This window comes from Equus quagga, chromosome 14 (assembly GCF_021613505.1).
Source record: "Equus quagga isolate Etosha38 chromosome 14, UCLA_HA_Equagga_1.0, whole genome shotgun sequence".
In the NCBI taxonomy this organism is placed as follows: Eukaryota; Metazoa; Chordata; class Mammalia; order Perissodactyla; family Equidae; genus Equus; species Equus quagga.
The window spans coordinates 73,162,040-73,178,328 of record NC_060280.1 but is presented as its reverse complement, the minus strand read 5'-3'; the positions used below and the strand labels follow the sequence as shown (position 1 = coordinate 73,178,328).

The following is a 16,289-nucleotide window of genomic DNA, read 5'->3' as shown; positions in this document are numbered from 1 at the left end:
GACTTCAAATACTTTGGTATTCATTTACATCCTCATTTAAATACTCGGTAGCAAAATAATTACACTGAGGTGTTTGATGAGATGAAATTTGATCTCAGCAGATGGAGTAAGGCTTCCCCTTTCATCAGCAGGGAAACCAAGTGTCATTTAAATGAAAATCTTCCTGAAATCTCTTTATTCCTAAATTTGCTGCCAATATCCCTGAGGAAATGCTTCCATCAAAAAAGGCTTGGTGATATTGGGACAGGCTACCAATTTCAGAATTAATTGTCATCAGGTATAGCAAGAATTTTCCCCCACCACCATTTTTGTTAACACTTTCTGTGGCTTTCAAGTTTTGGCTTGAAATAATACACAAATGTGAGTTTGAACATGGAAGTTCTCCAGCCAATGTTTTGGCTCCAGTTCTGTGTGCTGGTAACAATATAGGAGAATGCCAACCAGCCCGACTCTGTTGGCCTTGAATACTCTGCAGTGTTAGAAGCGGGTCTGAAAGACAAGTAGCATGTTCCCTCATACTGCCTCCCAAGCTGGCATCTCATTGCGACGAGGCACTTGAGTCCCAAGTCAGCACGGAAGCTGGTGTGGGTGGAAAGAATGAAAGCAGTTTTATCCACTGTTTCCATGGAAGCAACATACGATCCTTAGCGCTTAGTGCAGAACTGAATTTCAAGGGAGGTGACTTTTTACAGGTACTTGCTGCTGAAAAATAATTTCCCTGCCAGAGTATACTGTGAGTGCATTAGCCTGTTCTTACTCTTTAATGTTTATTTTACATTAAACTTGCCAGGCAAGATCCTGAACTAACAGGTCTGGATTTCCCATGGAATTTTCCTGAGGCCATGTGTAATCTTTGTCCCAATAGTGGGAAGACCAGTAACCCTGACTGGCTAGAGCTTCTGCTACCCAGGGAGCATTTCAGGCTGTGGCTCCCATTGTGACCAAAAGAGCCATGTCATTTGCATCTGGCCATCTTACTGGCCACAGCAGGCTCAGTGGCAAGTCAAAAGGCGATTCAAGGGGCTGCATATTTCAGTGAAATGCTCTGTGGGGGCACTCTGGCTGCTCCATCATTTCTCTTACACTGTGGGCTGGAGGGCCAGCTGTATTCTCTGTGGTGAGTGGGAGGGAAAGCAAACCAGCTGCACACTCTGTGGCTAGCGGCCAATGGAAAGTATCCCAGCCTCCTGTGCATCTCACTGTGGCCGTCCTGTCTCAGCTGGAGCTCTTTTCCCTGAGGCCCATGATAACTGGGTTTCCTGATGCTCCTGTTAGCCCTTTGTTTTGGGAAAACTGGACTAGTCCAGGGAGATAGAGAGAAGACAAGAAAAAACAAACACAAATAAGAAAGCAAAATATGTTTATGATACATTCTTTTTAAAATAAAGGAAAACCATAACTAAAAAATCAAGATTAAAGGAAATAGCACTTATGTGTAAGCTCAGAGAGGAATGATGTTTCATAGGACTAACAAAGAAACTACTCAGTGTAGCACACACATTTTTGTCCAGCAAAACTGTAAGCCATTCTTGTCGTACTCTTGGCAACTGATGAGGTTTCATGAAATGATTTTGGAAAAAGGGATGTGTCTTTGGATGGCCCCTTTTCTTTGTCTGGTTTCCTGGGACTGTCCTCAGCAGTCACCCTGAACACCACTTTTCAAATTGCCATGTTTCAATGCTTTCCTTTGGTGATTTGCCGGGACTGACGTGAGAGTAGAAGCATTTTTGAGACTGACTTCAGTGTGTTTTAGTAGTTCAACAATCATTTCTCAGGTATGTTTCCTTTGAATATACTTCTCCTATGTAGTAAAGATTACACAAACCTACCTCCTCATGGACTTTTTGGCTCCATTTTTGAAAGAAGCTAATGCTGTGGCTTTATGTTATCAGATACTTTTTTTGAATAGAAATATTTTAGTTTCAAGATATCACAGTGGTCTAATTGATAGTTGATCTTCTTTAGCCTAAACTACTCCATAGCTCCTCTCTTCTAATACAGACTTGCTCCTTGAGATCTCAGATTTCATTGTACTCCTACCTTCTTTGGGGACATGATTCATCATGATCTCTGTTGGTCAAGGTGGATCAAGGTGACTCAGACCAGCCCATCATCGGTTTTGGTCATTCAGTTGATCTTGGTATATTGAAGGCTCAGAAAGAGCTCAGAGGGTTGGTAGTGTGTACTAAGAGGGAGTAGGATAGTTGACACCCACTAGGTTGGTCTAAGAAATTACATTCCTATTTCTTTTCTAGATATTTAATGCTACAAGTGAGCTGTCTAACACTGCTGCCTATCAGTCTGTCCGCATTCTCTCTGTGTCTCTTGTTGAGGCAGAGCAGGAGCTGGAGGACCTTCCTGAGGTTGACTTGCAATGGTCTAAGCCTACCGCAGGTAAGTGATTGCTAGAGCATGCGCCATCTCTTAGACTGGGCTAGCACCCTATGGAATCTGTAATCCTGAATTTTGTTCTGATCTATTTATTATTATTCAACCATCCTTTCATTCATTTATTGACTCTCCACCCCATTCCTGTTGGTGGCCAATTCATATGTTTCTTCCCAAGAGTCTAACAGTGAATCTTGCCCTTTGCTATGAGCAGATGACTCTTCCTTCACCTTCACTGAACACTCTGAGGCCATTCAGCATGAGCTCTGCCAGCATCTCTCTTCAACACCTCAATGCTCTATTCTCCTCTTCGCTATCTTCCTTTGGTTCTGTGTCTGAACACAACTGACTGGTGTCTTTTCAGGGCCACCTTTGATTTTGTCTCGTACCTCCTTCAGGGTCTTCTTTTATCCCTCAGGCTCTGTTCTTTTACCCCCTGTCCATTCGGCAAGAAACCTTTATTTCATGCCCACTCTGTGCTAGGCCCCAAGGATATAGTTGTGAGCAAGACAGACTCTCAGAGCTTTTCTTTTATTCTAACAAAACAAAGCAAAACTAAATATAACAAACACCCTCCTCACCTCTCCCCTTTGCTTTGTTAAACTTTTCTAGAACATCTTTGGTTTTCATCCTTTTCATTGTCTTTCCATGTATTCACTCTGACCCTTTGTAATCTGGCTTCTGCTTCTACCTCAACAACTTGTTCCCCTCAAGGGTGTTACTATTCTTCTAATTATACACTCTGGACACTTCTGTAGCATTTGACACTGCTGACCACCGCTTTGAGAAACCACATATTCCTCTTAGCTTGCATGGTGCTTCCTTTCCCTGGGTCTCTTCCTCTGTCTTCTTCCTCCCTGTTTCTTCGCTTTCTTCAATCTCTTCCTCCAAAAGTAGTCCCTTGTGCTCTTCCTAGTCCTTTTTCTCTTGTCTGTATGTGCTTTGTCTTGGTAACCTCAATTGCTCCTATATTTTCAAGTATTAATTCATTCAGCAAATTTGAGTGCCGACTGTGTGTTAGGTACTGTTCTCTGTGCAGGGAGTGTAGCAGTGAATACAACAGGCAAGACCGTCTAATCTTATGGAGCTTATATCCTAGTGCGTGGGATACGGAAATGAATAATAAAACTAGTAAATTATATATGAAGTGTTTGATAGTATTTAGTATCACACTATCTGAACTCTCCCTGTAACAACTTAGGAATTGAATAGATTCGGGTAAATTTTTGGATGAATCTTTTGGTCTATGACCTCCTCCTACATGTTATCCAGAACACAAGAATCAATTAGATTTGGATAATTTATTATACCTTGCTGTCAGCTCCCTTTCACTCTCTGCACTCAGAGACTGAATAAATCTTTGAATATTAAGGGATAGGTTAGATGGTGATGCATGCTGATGAGACAAAAATAAATCAATGAAATATACCAGGGAAGGGGGCAGTACAGACCAGTGGGGCTGGGATGGGGTTGTGGTTCCCCGTAGAGAGTGGCTGTGGTACTCCCAACTGAAAAAGGTGACATTTCAGTAATAACCTGAAGGAGGTGAGGCAATGCAGATGTCTGGGGAAGAGCATAGGAGGCCAAGTCCCTGTCACATTTCAGATCTCGCCTGCCTCTTCGACTGTTGTCACGTCTCTTTGACTGCAGCTGGGAAGGTTCTCTGAGTTTAAGGACTCATGTAATTGGATTGGATCCATCTGGATAATCAGGACATTCTCCCTGTCTCAAGGTCCTTAACCCTAATCACATCTATAAAGGCCCTTTAGCCACAGAAGGTCATATTCACAGGTTCTGGGCATTGGGTGTGGATATCTTTGGAGGTACTTTTGCTTACCACACATTCTCACTCTCAAGCATTTTCAAGTGGCTTTCTGTTTTCTTGACTCTAAGATGTGACTCTAACCTCCCCTCCTGTCTTATCTCCTAATATTCTCCTTTTATAATCTGTGCTCCAGTCAAATACTTTCAAAATTTTCCTATTCTTTGTGCCTTTTTACGTATTGTTTCATCTGCCTAGAATGCCAGCTCTGCTTGTTAAACTCCTGTCTACCCTTCAACGCTTCCCTACCTTTCTCCCCTTCCCTCTTATGTACCTTTCCCCCTGTCTACATGTCAACGAATCCACCTTGATACTGGCTACCCACAGGCACCCTCACCAGTCAACAGACGTTTACTGACTCTCTGGTAGGTACTAGACACTGGGGATACTGAAGTAAATAAGATGAAGTTCCTGCCTTCAAGGACCTAATAGTTTGATGGGGAAAGGGAAACACTATGCACAGAGTGTTATGGAGCACAGGGGAGGAGGTCAGGCTTTGTTAGGCTTTTTATGATCTGCTTTTCATTTGATATACTTCCTTTTTGCTGTTAAAACCCCTTAACACTTGTTTGTACCTCTTAAGGCTCTTAACCATGTTTTTTTTCTTTTATTTTGTTCAGCTGAATATTTGTTGTATTCTGTAGAATATAAGACCTATGCGGAGAGGTTCCGTGTCTCTCCATATTTCTTTAATTACTGTATCTCAACCATCTAGAAGTGCCTGGCGCCTAGTAGTTGCTCAGTCAATTGTAATTGTGTTGAATTCTCATTATTACACTATCAGCTTTTTGGGCACTGGGCCTATATTGAGTTTGAATCTTTTATAGTGCCAAGCGAGTGACTTATACATAGTAGTTCTTTAATAAATACTGGGTTGAATTGATCCCATCAGTTCTATGTGTGTGCATGTTCCCTTGTTCATCAGCTTTCTTCTGACATGGAAATTGCCCGTTCTGGTCTGTGTTGGTTACTGGGCTGTATGGACACATGAGCTAGACTATACTGAACATGTAAACAGTGGTTTTGGTTTCTGTTGCTTTCCTTTTTGGCCAAACTTCCTGTGACTTACTTGTCCATGTTTTCATTACCATAGCTATAAAATTGGGTATAAAACTACCCAGAAAAAATATACATTTCTTCTCAACATGCTCCCTGCTTGCTTATTCCCCTTCACAGAGCTAAGTGGGGATGAATGATGAGGTGAGAGGAGAGGTGTAGATGACAGTAGTATAGAGGCCCAATGGCCTTTCCGCCCCTCACCTGTTAAAGAGGAATATTGATATTCCTAGGTTCTCAGGAACCTGTAAGTGATGGGGTAGCATGCGGTGGGGGGAAGCCGTCTTGCCTGGCCAGAGGGCTTTGGCTCTCTGCTAATGAGACAATTGCCTCTCAATCTTATCCTACTTTTTGAAAGTCTTAGAAAAGAATACAAGGAATGACCCATACCCATTCTTCTCACCTAGACTCATCTAGTAGCTACAGTTTGTATCCATATACTTTTTCCCTGACTCTTTCTTTAACTATTTCTGTGAACAGAAAACTTGGGCCATGGAAGTTTCCAGTACATGTCAGCAGTGTGCTGGCTCTTTGGGCGTTACCTGTATGACACTCTGCAGTATCCCATTGGGCTGCTTGCCTCCTCGTGGGGTGGGACACCCATTGAAGCCTGGTCATCTGGAAGGTCACTGAAAGCCTGTGGGGTCCCTAGGTAAGGGTAAGAAAGCATCCTCAGTCTGGGAGAAAGCTTCCCAGGAAATTATGGAAGAGAGAAGGATCACGGTCTCCTCTGGGGAGTCAAGTGTGTGTTGAATGTCCAAGTATGTACTGAATGTATGTAACTTATTCCATGCACAGAAGTCACCATTGCAATCCTCAGAGAATATGTCAAGAAGCAATTATGATTCCTTTCCTCAATAAGTAATAGCTAATACTTACTGAAAGCTTTCTGTATGCCACATATTGCTGTCAGAACTGTATATATATTAATTCACTTAATACAACAACCTCTTGAAGTGTAGAACCTATGAATATTCTATGGATAAAGATACCAATTCTGGGAGAGGTTTAGTAACTTGCTCATGGACACGACTTGTGAGTGACAAAGGCTGGCTTCAATGTCTGTGTTCTTAACTACTGTGCTATATAAGAATAAATAGTCTAATAGGAAGAAAAAATGTACCTGTAATCAAAGAAATATCTTAGTCTACTGATTATGAAAGCACACTTAGGAAAAGCTAGACCAGGAAGAATATTTGGGGTGGGAGAGAAAGGGCTAGTTACTAAAATCCTGGTATTAGTATTAACATAGAGATTAACAGTCTGTGACCTGCTTTCACAGACATTGTCTCATCAATTCTGGGAAGGCCTCTGGGAAGAGGATGGACTTGGGCTTTTGAATAGTGTGGTAAAGGCTTGTCTGTGGGGGAGTGAAGACATTCAACTCGGGAACAGAAAGAATGGCCTCTGGAAGAATAGGAGGGATCTAAAGCTGGGCCTCCCAGATCTCTGGGGACATGGAAGGGACAATACCAAGGGTGTAGGGAAGTGGGCATTCTCTTACATGACTGCCACGAGTATAAATTCATATATAAGTATTTCACAGAGAAATTTAGGAACATGTTTAGAGCATTACAAAAATGTGCCTTTTGACCCAGCAATTTCCTTTCTGGGAATTTATCTTAAGGAAATAATTAAGCCTGTATGAAATGATTTAGCTGTAAGGAAGATAATCTTGGCATTGCTTATATAAAAGCAAAAAGCTTAAAACAATCTAAGTGTCTATCCATTGAGCACTAGTTAAATACATTTATTGCCTCTATGAGAGACTCATAATGAAACACTCTTCCTCTTTGGTTTTGATGACCTTATCTGCAAACTGGGATGGCCCACTTTGAACTCACAGAAAGCTGACTGATACACTTATCCTGGGAAGAACCTGGAGGTGAAATTTGGAGACTGTTCACTTGTTTTCATGTGAAACAGAGAGGTTCAATTTAATTCTCTATTGCTTATCTCAGAAGTTTGACCCAAATGAAAGGTGGATACACTCCCAGCTTAGGGATCATCATGTGATCGATCACTAGCTCTCTCCTGACACTATGCATCTTACTGATTTCAGGTTCACTGCATCTGATTTTGTAGCCGGTCCCAGTCAGCACTCTGTTCTCTGGAATGCCATGATCCATCCGCTACATAATATGACTCTGAAAGGGGTGATATGGTATCAGGGTGAGTGTTCCATTTACTATTTCTCCATTGTATCAGTTAGCTTTTCCTGTATAACAAACCACCCCAGAACTTAGTGACTTAAAACAGTAATAATTTTATTTAGCTCTGTTCTGGGGGTCGGCAGGTAGTTTTTCTGTCTGGGCTGCTTTGGCTAATTTCTGCTGGGATCTCTTATGTGTCTGTGGCCACCTGGCAGGTTGTTTGGTGGCTGGATGACTCACCATGGCCTCTCCCTCATGTCTGTTGACTGGGAGCTGTCCATGTGCTGGAGTACCATGGTTCTCATGTGGCCTCTCATCCTTTAGCAAGCTAGCTCAGACTTATTTATCATTTACATAGCAGTTTCTGGGTTCAAGTGTATCAAAGGAGAGCAAACTGCAAAGCTGAAGTGCTTTTCAAGCCTCTGCTTGCATCATGTTTACTGATGCCCCTTTGGCCGGAGCAGCTCACAAGTCCAGTCCAAAGATCCTGCAGGAAGGCCCACTTCCTAAGGGCAGATAGAAGTTGGGGAGTAACGTGTGGCTGTTTCTGCATCTACCCCAAACTCCTCTCACAATTTGGACTGTTTTTAGGGGAGTCTAATATAAATATTAACAGAGACTTGTACAACTGCACATTCCCTGCGCTCATTGAAGACTGGCGCCAAACCTTCCACCGTGGCTCCCAGGGGCAGACAGAGCGTTTCTTCCCATTTGGATTTGTTCAGGTATGTGTTGAGAGGAAGAGGGTTTTTGGGCACTGAGGTGCGGATGTGCTGTCTAGATCTCTTTCCTGGAATCCATGTTCCTTTTTATGTCCTCGTAGCCTGCTGGTCAAGACCTGAATGTAAGACAATTCATCTCAGTTCATTGGTGGGACAATTAAATCTTTAGAAAAAGTTAATTAGTAACTAATATTTCTTCTTATTAAAAAAGCATTACATGTTCATTAAAGAAATATTAAAAAGATAAGCAAAAAAAGAAGCTAAAAACATTTATAATTCCACAATCCAGACATAACCAGACCTTTTCTGCGCATGTATTTTTAAAATAGGATCCATACCACAATACTGTATCTTATCTTGCTTTTTCTCATAATTTCATATTCTGAACAATTTTCATGACAATAAATATTAATCTTTAGCACAATTTATAATGATTGTAGAGTGTTCAGAAATGTGGCTGTATTGTAATTTATTTAACTAGTCCTCATTAGATGGGCACTTAGGTTGCTTTAAACATTTTGCTTTTTTAAGCAATGGCATGTTTTTTTTTTTGTAGCTAAATCATTACATATGTGCTTAGTTATTTCCATAAGATAAATGAAATTGCTGGATTAAATTGAACACTTTTTAAGGCATTGAACATGTCCACAAATTTCTCTGTAGAAATTTATAAATTTGTATAAAATGATTCTCTTAGCACCTGTGTGTGAGAATGTCCACTTCCCCACACCCTCCCAACTTGGTGTTATCCCTGCCACTCCTTAGAATGAACCTTGCTTTCGCACTCCTAGCCCATCTCACATGCTCTTTGTCTGGGGTAGTCTTTCTGTCTCATACTTTCCCAGCTAACTTTTCATCTTCCTTTAGGTCTCAGTCTGCATATCAGTCAGAAAGCCTTCTGTGACTATCCAAAGTCTGGGTTAGACACCCTCTCCCTCCAGATGGGTGATTCTTAGCACCCTCTGCTTCCCCTTTTTACCTGCATGGAGGTTGCACACATGGCTGTATTTCCCTGGATCACATTTATATCCCCAGTACCTAATTGGTCGAAACTTACTAAACATGGCCTAACATACAAATGAAAAAATAGATCAAGAGAAACCATACTTTTAATTAGCAGTAACTAGTCAGTTTCTGCTTTCAGCCTTGCCTAAAAGGAATAAACGTATTTAACCAAATTCATAATTGCCTTGCCTTACCTGTTCATATGACCCCTCCAAGACCTAGACTTTTTAGCAGAGTGGTAGTTCTGACTTTTCTCGAACATAGGAAATTAAACAAGTAAGGTATTATAAAAACAAGGCTCAAGTCAACATAATAATGGAATGGGCTTTAATGTTTGAATTGGACATACATACTTCCAGACAGCTGCCTCTGCACGTCCCACGCATAACCTTCTTCTCACCATCCTCCCTATCTCCTCTACCTTGTCCTATTTCACTATACCTTTTTTTGGATGAAGACTTTTATAGACCTTCTTTCCACTTATAATTACTTTACAATCATTTTCTTCCTTCTTTCTTACATTTGTTTTGACTTTGAAAAAAGATTTTTTTGCTCATTATTTTCAAAATAGCAACTCTTGGCACCAGTTCTGAACTACTCTTGGTGGAAGCTACATTTGGACTTTTGAGGTACATTTTTTTTATCTCTTAGCCTGTGTACATGGTGATTTGAATGTGACTTCAGCCACTTCAAACCTAAAGTGTGTGTTGAATGCTTATTAGATGCCATGAACTGTGTGAAGGGCTGACAGTGTAGCATGAGTCAGAGGCCTGGTCCTTGCACTTATGTTTATGTCTTTCAGTTTATTAGTTCTTTAGCCTTTGGGCTCTAACTTTGTCAATGAAAATATGCTGGTTACTTGTGGAAAACTGGGAGTATAAATGTACATCTTCAAAGGGAAGTATCAGCTATGAGAATGTAATGGATCAGGCATGGATCCTGGAGCTAGTCTGCCTGGATTCAAATCCCAGCTCTGACACTTCTTTAGGTATATGATTTTGAACAAGATATCAAACCTCTTTATTATTTTAAGTATTAAATGAGTTAATAATGTTTATTATTATTAATGAGAGAAGTCAGAAAATCTGGAGGGACAGTTGGTCTGTAAGGAAAGGTGAATTGGCTTTATAGAAGTGCTGGGTCTGAAATGATGGTTGTGGTAATTAGAGCATAGTTAGAGATGTGGGACTGAGCTCAGTGGAGAGACCAGGACTAGAGACATGTATCCGAGAGTGATTAGTAGAGAGGTGTCCTGCAGCATGAGGGGGAAAGAAGAGCATGTGGCTAGGGACTGAAGTCCTAGGCGTATCTTTTTTAAAGGGGTTAGGAGGAACAGTGGAACAGACTGCAAACTATGTGTGTTTGTAAAATCCTCTAAATTTGGCCACTTTTACATTTTTTGCCTAATATATGCCTTCATTAGCAACAGTATTTCTACCAAACACTGTGGGAGACCGCACAGTGCCCTACTAATATCTCAGATTAGGAAAAACACAGGAATTTCTTTTGGTTGTGGAGTATGCTGGTGTCCCCATGTGGCCAGTATGTAGTAGTGCAATCAGTGAAATAAGTGGAGAATTGCTGCAGGAATTTTCAGCAAACTGCCATTTTGAGAAAACTTCCTTGGTTTGAGTGGCTATTATTAGCATTCCTTCCTGTTGTGCTTGAAGCTGGAACTTACTCTAGACTCTTTCTGGTAACTTTGTTGCTACGATCCTTATTATGCCACTGGCTGATGAACATGGTTCCACTTTCATTCTTCTGGGTGTAGTGTGGGAAGAAGATCACTGGATCTTTCTAGTCCTGTTTTGTAGTTTTCTTGAGATTCCATTGTGAAGTGTCAGCACCTTTTATCATTTCATACATTAAAACCGATTTACTTAAGAGATTTTAATAAGAGAATTGGAAGTGTCCTGTTAGTTCCATCTCATATCCTTTGTTCCTTATCCTTTCTGCTACTATTGCGACTTCTCCAGTGTTTTCCTGATGATTTTCTAGTCTTTCTGGAACAACTCAAGAAGCAGAAAACTTCTTCTATCCAAAGCTTCACTTGGCCACATTTGGAGGGATGATCTCAGGTCTTTCCTGGGCTATGAGAGTAATAAGACTAGAAGGAACAGTCTATTGAGAATGCAGCTCCTCTGATGCAGAAATTCTGAAATGGAGTTCAAAGACAATGTGGTTGCTTGCCCAGGCTGTTTCCCAGTTTGCGACTTGACTTACTTTAAGATCATAGTTTGTAAAAGAGAGGTAATAGGTTGATGCCTCTCATTGGCTGGAACTAGGGCTAAGAATAGGTGCTATCTAAGTCAGAGAAGAGGGTGATATAGACATCGAAGAAGTAAGGAAGGAAGAACTAGTGGGACCACGTGCATTGTAGTAATATTAAGTGTTTTTAATATTACTATGTCATATCAGAAGGCTCCAGTGTTTCCTCCATATGACTGAGGTCAACAAGGCCATACATGGTCCCCCTGCCTCCATTACCCCTCTGACCTCATCTCCTAATTTTCTTTGCCTTGCTTACCCCATTTCAGCCACACTGTCTGCCTTACTTTCTTTAAGCGCACTGGGCATATTCCTGCCCTAGGGCCTGCCGTTTTCTTTTCCTTCTGCCTGGAAAATTCTTTCCCCAGTATATTAGTTTTCTATTGCTACATAACAAGTTACTGCATATTTAGCAGCTTCAAACAATACCACACACATTTTTTACCTCACAGTTTCTATGGGTGAGGAGTCTGGGCATGCATGGCTTAGCTCAGTCCTCGGCTCAGGGCTGTGGTGAAGGTGTTGGACAGAGCTGGGGTCTCATCTGAGGCTTGGGGTTTTCTCCAAGGTCATGTGGCTGTTGGCAGAATTTATTTCTTCGAAGCTGTAGAACTCATGGCACTAACTTCTTGAAGGCCAGCGGGTGAGAGGCCTCTGACTTCTACGCCCTCTTTTAAAGGACTTACCTGACTGGATCAGGCTCAGTATCATACTCTTCCTTTTGGTTACCTTGAAGTCAACTGATAAAGGATCTTACTTACATCTGCAAAACCAAGCACATAATTCAGATGTTATAGATTTTGAGTGTTGGATGTTATCCTTTCTCTTGTGTCCCATATCCAGTGGCTTGCCTGGTTCTGTCAGTTTGTTTTTTAGATTATCTTATTTCTAACTATCCTATTCCCACTACAAAACTTCTAGGTTAGACCTTTCTCTTTTGTGTCTAGAATATTATAGTAGCTTCTTAACTAATCAATCTCTCTGCTTTCAGTCTTTTTTCTTCACAGAACTATTTACATGATCACTAGATTAATCTTTTGAAATAGTCCTTTAGTCATGTCAGTAATTTCAGTGGCTCTCTAATTTTTAAGTTGAGGTGAAATTCACATAATGTAAAATTAGCCATTTTATTATTAGTCAATTCAGTGGCATTTAGTACATTCACAGTGGTTCCCTATTGTTTATAAAGTATAAACTCTATCAAACACTTGCCTCACTGTTTTTCCACCTTTGTCTTTCCTATGTAAATCCTCTAGTCCAGCTAGATTGGTCTCTCCAAGCTGCCTTTCTGCTTCCCATCTTTGCATCTTACGAGGTTCTAACATGTGAACTATGAGCATCCTATTTGTAGTGACTTCTCATATTTTCTGTGCCCATCCAAATTTTTTTACATATTCTAAGGCCATGTTTTCTTATTATAATAAACTTTGTATCTTCTAAACTTAGTGCACTTGCTGTCTGTGCCACCAGTAAAGCATGAAATCCATACTATTTTATACTGTATTTATTAACATTTCTTATGTGCCAGTCTGTCCCCTCAACAAATTGTGAAGTACTTGTACCAGTTAGCTACTGCTGTGTAACAAACCACCTCAAAACTCCATGACTTAAAATAATATTTATTTTTATAGCTCACATGTCTGGGTAGCTGGGTTGGTTGACCTTGGCTGAGCTCCACTGGGCTCTTCCAAATCTCTGTGGGTCAGCTGGGGGGCTGTGTTCTGGTCCAGGCTTGGCTGGAGTAGATTAGATGAGGCAGCTCTGTTCCACAGCTCTCATTTTTCTTCAGAGAGTAGTGGGCTAGCCCAGGCATGTTGTTCTCGTGGTGATGGCAGAAATGCAAAAGAGCAAGTGAAATCACACAAGGTGTCTAGAGACCTAGGCTAGGAATTGACTGTGACTTCTGTTTCAGTCTGTTGACCAAAGCAAACCACATAGCGGAACTCAGAATCAAGTGGTGGGGAAATATACTCTTTCTCTTAGTGGGAGAAACAAGCAAGGCTACATGGCTGGAAGTTGGGGATATAGGAAGGTGTGAAGAATTGGGGTCTTTGATGCATTTTACCACGAGCTCAAGGGCAGATTCCTCTCTGCTTCCTTACAGTACCTGGCCCTGTGTTGTATACAGATGTATCAGCTACCTATGGCTTTGTATCAAACTCAGTGGCTTAATACAGCAGCCATTTTATTTGCTTATGATTCCATGGGTTGGCCAGGCAGGGCTTAACTGGGATGGCTTATCTCTGCTCAATGTGATATCAGCTGGGCTTGCTCATGTGGCTACAATTTGAAATTGGACATTGGCACCTCTGTCTCCTCATGATCTTCCAATTTCTAAGGCCCCTCTCTCCACATAATTTCTCCAGCAGGGTAGCTGGGTTTTTTTTGTGTGTGTGGCCATCTCAGGCTTCCAAGAGAAAGAAATCATAAGGCAAGGGCTTTTGAGGCAAAGACTCAGAAGCTGCACAGCATCACTTCTGCTGCATTCTGTTGGTCAGAGAACATCCCAGGCTTAGCCCAGATTCAATGGGAGAAGAAGTAGACTCTACCTCTTGATGATAGGCATCGCAAGGTTACTTTGTGCCATGTGGGATGAGAGGGATTCAGCCACAACAGTAAGAAGCTTAGTGAATACTTGTTGAATGAACATTTAAACGAATGAAGCAGAAGCAGGGTCTGCTTGTGAAAAGGACTCCAGTGTAGGATTCTGACACAATAAAATTCTGATATAACAATCTCTTTACTTTGCAGTTATCTTCTTATTGGTCTGCTGCAACCTCAGATGATGAATTTCCTGAGATCCGTTGGCATCAAACAGCAGACTTTGGCTATGTTCCCAACCTAAGGATGCCCAACACTTTCATGGCTGTAGCTATGGATCTCGGTGATTGGAACTCATCTTTTGGCAGGTATGGTTGCTTCTTGTACTTTGCTTGAACAATATTTGTTCTTTGTAGGCTTCACTCTGATGTTCACTTGTGAGGGAACGGAGAGTAGGTGGTCTAAGTATTGGACCTTAGAAGCATTATCTATCAAGCATTCATGCTGGGATGTGCTGCAGTAACAAAAAACACCTCTTAACATTTCAGTGCCTTCATGCAACAAAAATTTATTTCTTGTTCATACTACATGTCCAAAGAAGGTCAACAGAGAGGCTCTGCTCATCATAGCCATTCACAGATCCAGAGTGACAGAGGCTCCACGGTCTGTGCTTCTGTGGTGACCTTAAAGTCTCACACTAGCAGTTAAAGGCTTCCACCTGGAAGCAACGTGAGACACTTCTGCTCACGTTGCATTAGCTGAAGCAAGTCATATGGCCATGCCCACCTTCAGCAAGAGCAGGAAATGGAATTCTCCCATGGACTCAGGGGAGGAGTAATGGAATATTTGTGAATAGCCCTGACGACTACCACATATTAGCTATGGGATATGAGGGGATTTCAAATGTGAAATGGAGCCCAACACATAGTGTCTGGATTATAGTAGGATCTTGAATAAACAAATATTTCTTTATTTTTGAATGAATGAATATTTATTGAAGGAACGAATAACAGCTGGAGGGGACCAAATAATGAGCTGCTGACTCGAATGAAACACAGGGCTTTTAGAGGTTGGAATAGTCTTATGAGTTAGCTCTCCTAGGTAGGTAGAATGCCTTACCTTCTCCCTCCCTCCCTCCCTCCCTCCGTATGTTCCTTCCATCCAAGTCATCTTTTTCTCACGGTTTCCAACCCATAGAAGGCCCAGAGCTCCATCTATGGTTGCCATTCACTATTTCTCTTTAGCCCCAATCATTGGCTATTAGGGTCAGTCAACTTTATTTTCATCTTCTTAAAGCGTGCTTTATATAATATTTCCTTTTTTAAAAAAATATGGTTATTATTGAGCTCAAACCCAAAGTTCTCTACTTGTTCTTTGTCCTGTAGCATCCACCCTCGAGATAAACAGACTGTGGCATATAGGCTGCATTTGGGGGCCCGTGCTGTGGCTTATGGTGAGAAGAATTTGATCTTTCAAGGACCACTGCCTGAGAAGATCGAGCTCTTGACTGACAAGGGGCTGCTCAACCTCACATATTCTCAGCAAATCCACGTGCAGAGGCAGGACAAGATATTTGAGGTGAGAAGAAGAGCAGAAACAATAGCGGTTCATCCTGTGTTGGGAGTCAGATTTTCTCCACACTGAGACCCATCTTTTTAATTATAACTTTACTGTGGGGGAGGTCTTGGATGGTGGAGTCTGAGTTTATCTTAGAGGGGCAAATAAGCACCTATTCATTCATTCACTTAGACGCAATTTTGATAGACAGGACAGTCAAAATGAGTCCATATTGAAATGATACTCCTTTTAGATTTTCCCTTCCAGAACAACCATCTTGGCTCTGGGAACGGCCTGCAGCTTTATTTGTAGGTTACCTATTGAAAGGATCCTTGTTGTAGAACATTTCCCTCATCCTTGGATGTCTCTTTTGTCACGCTATCCTAAATTCTGATATTCTTTTGAGTTTAATGTTTCCTTTCAGTGGCTTAATCTTGGTGATTTGTCACTTAGTGTGAATTAATGTAATGAAACTACTTTCTTCTAAAACCTAGCAAGGATCATGCTACAGTGGAACTGGGCTATTGATTAGAGGTTATAGGAGTCTCTGTAGTTGGGGGTGAGGGGACAGAGGCATTCCTAGATGGAACATTTAAATGAGTGTCTTTGGGAATCATAAGGCCATGAGTGTGTGTGGGGGGGGTTTGTACGAAAAGAGGGCATTGGAGGAGGTGAAAGATTACGAAAGGCAAACTTTAGTTACACAGGAGTTCTTCTAGGGCTGCTCCTCCTCTGGAATCCTGACTATAGTATCCACTTGCCTCAGGTGCTTGGTCA

General features: G+C 41.4%; 1 protein-coding gene across 1 annotated transcript in view; it reads left to right on the top strand.

Annotated features, from left to right (window-relative positions):
* The window catches only part of SIAE (sialic acid acetylesterase), a 39,055-nt gene that overhangs the window by 19,088 nt on the left and 3,678 nt on the right, over positions 1-16,289 (top strand). The window contains exons 4-9 of the mRNA XM_046685271.1: positions 2,256-2,394; positions 5,747-5,918; positions 7,329-7,438; positions 8,011-8,144; positions 14,166-14,323; positions 15,341-15,533. Coding sequence (XP_046541227.1) covers positions 2,256-2,394; positions 5,747-5,918; positions 7,329-7,438; positions 8,011-8,144; positions 14,166-14,323; positions 15,341-15,533 — 906 coding nt within the window. The remainder of the gene's footprint in view (positions 1-2,255; positions 2,395-5,746; positions 5,919-7,328; positions 7,439-8,010; positions 8,145-14,165; positions 14,324-15,340; positions 15,534-16,289) is intronic.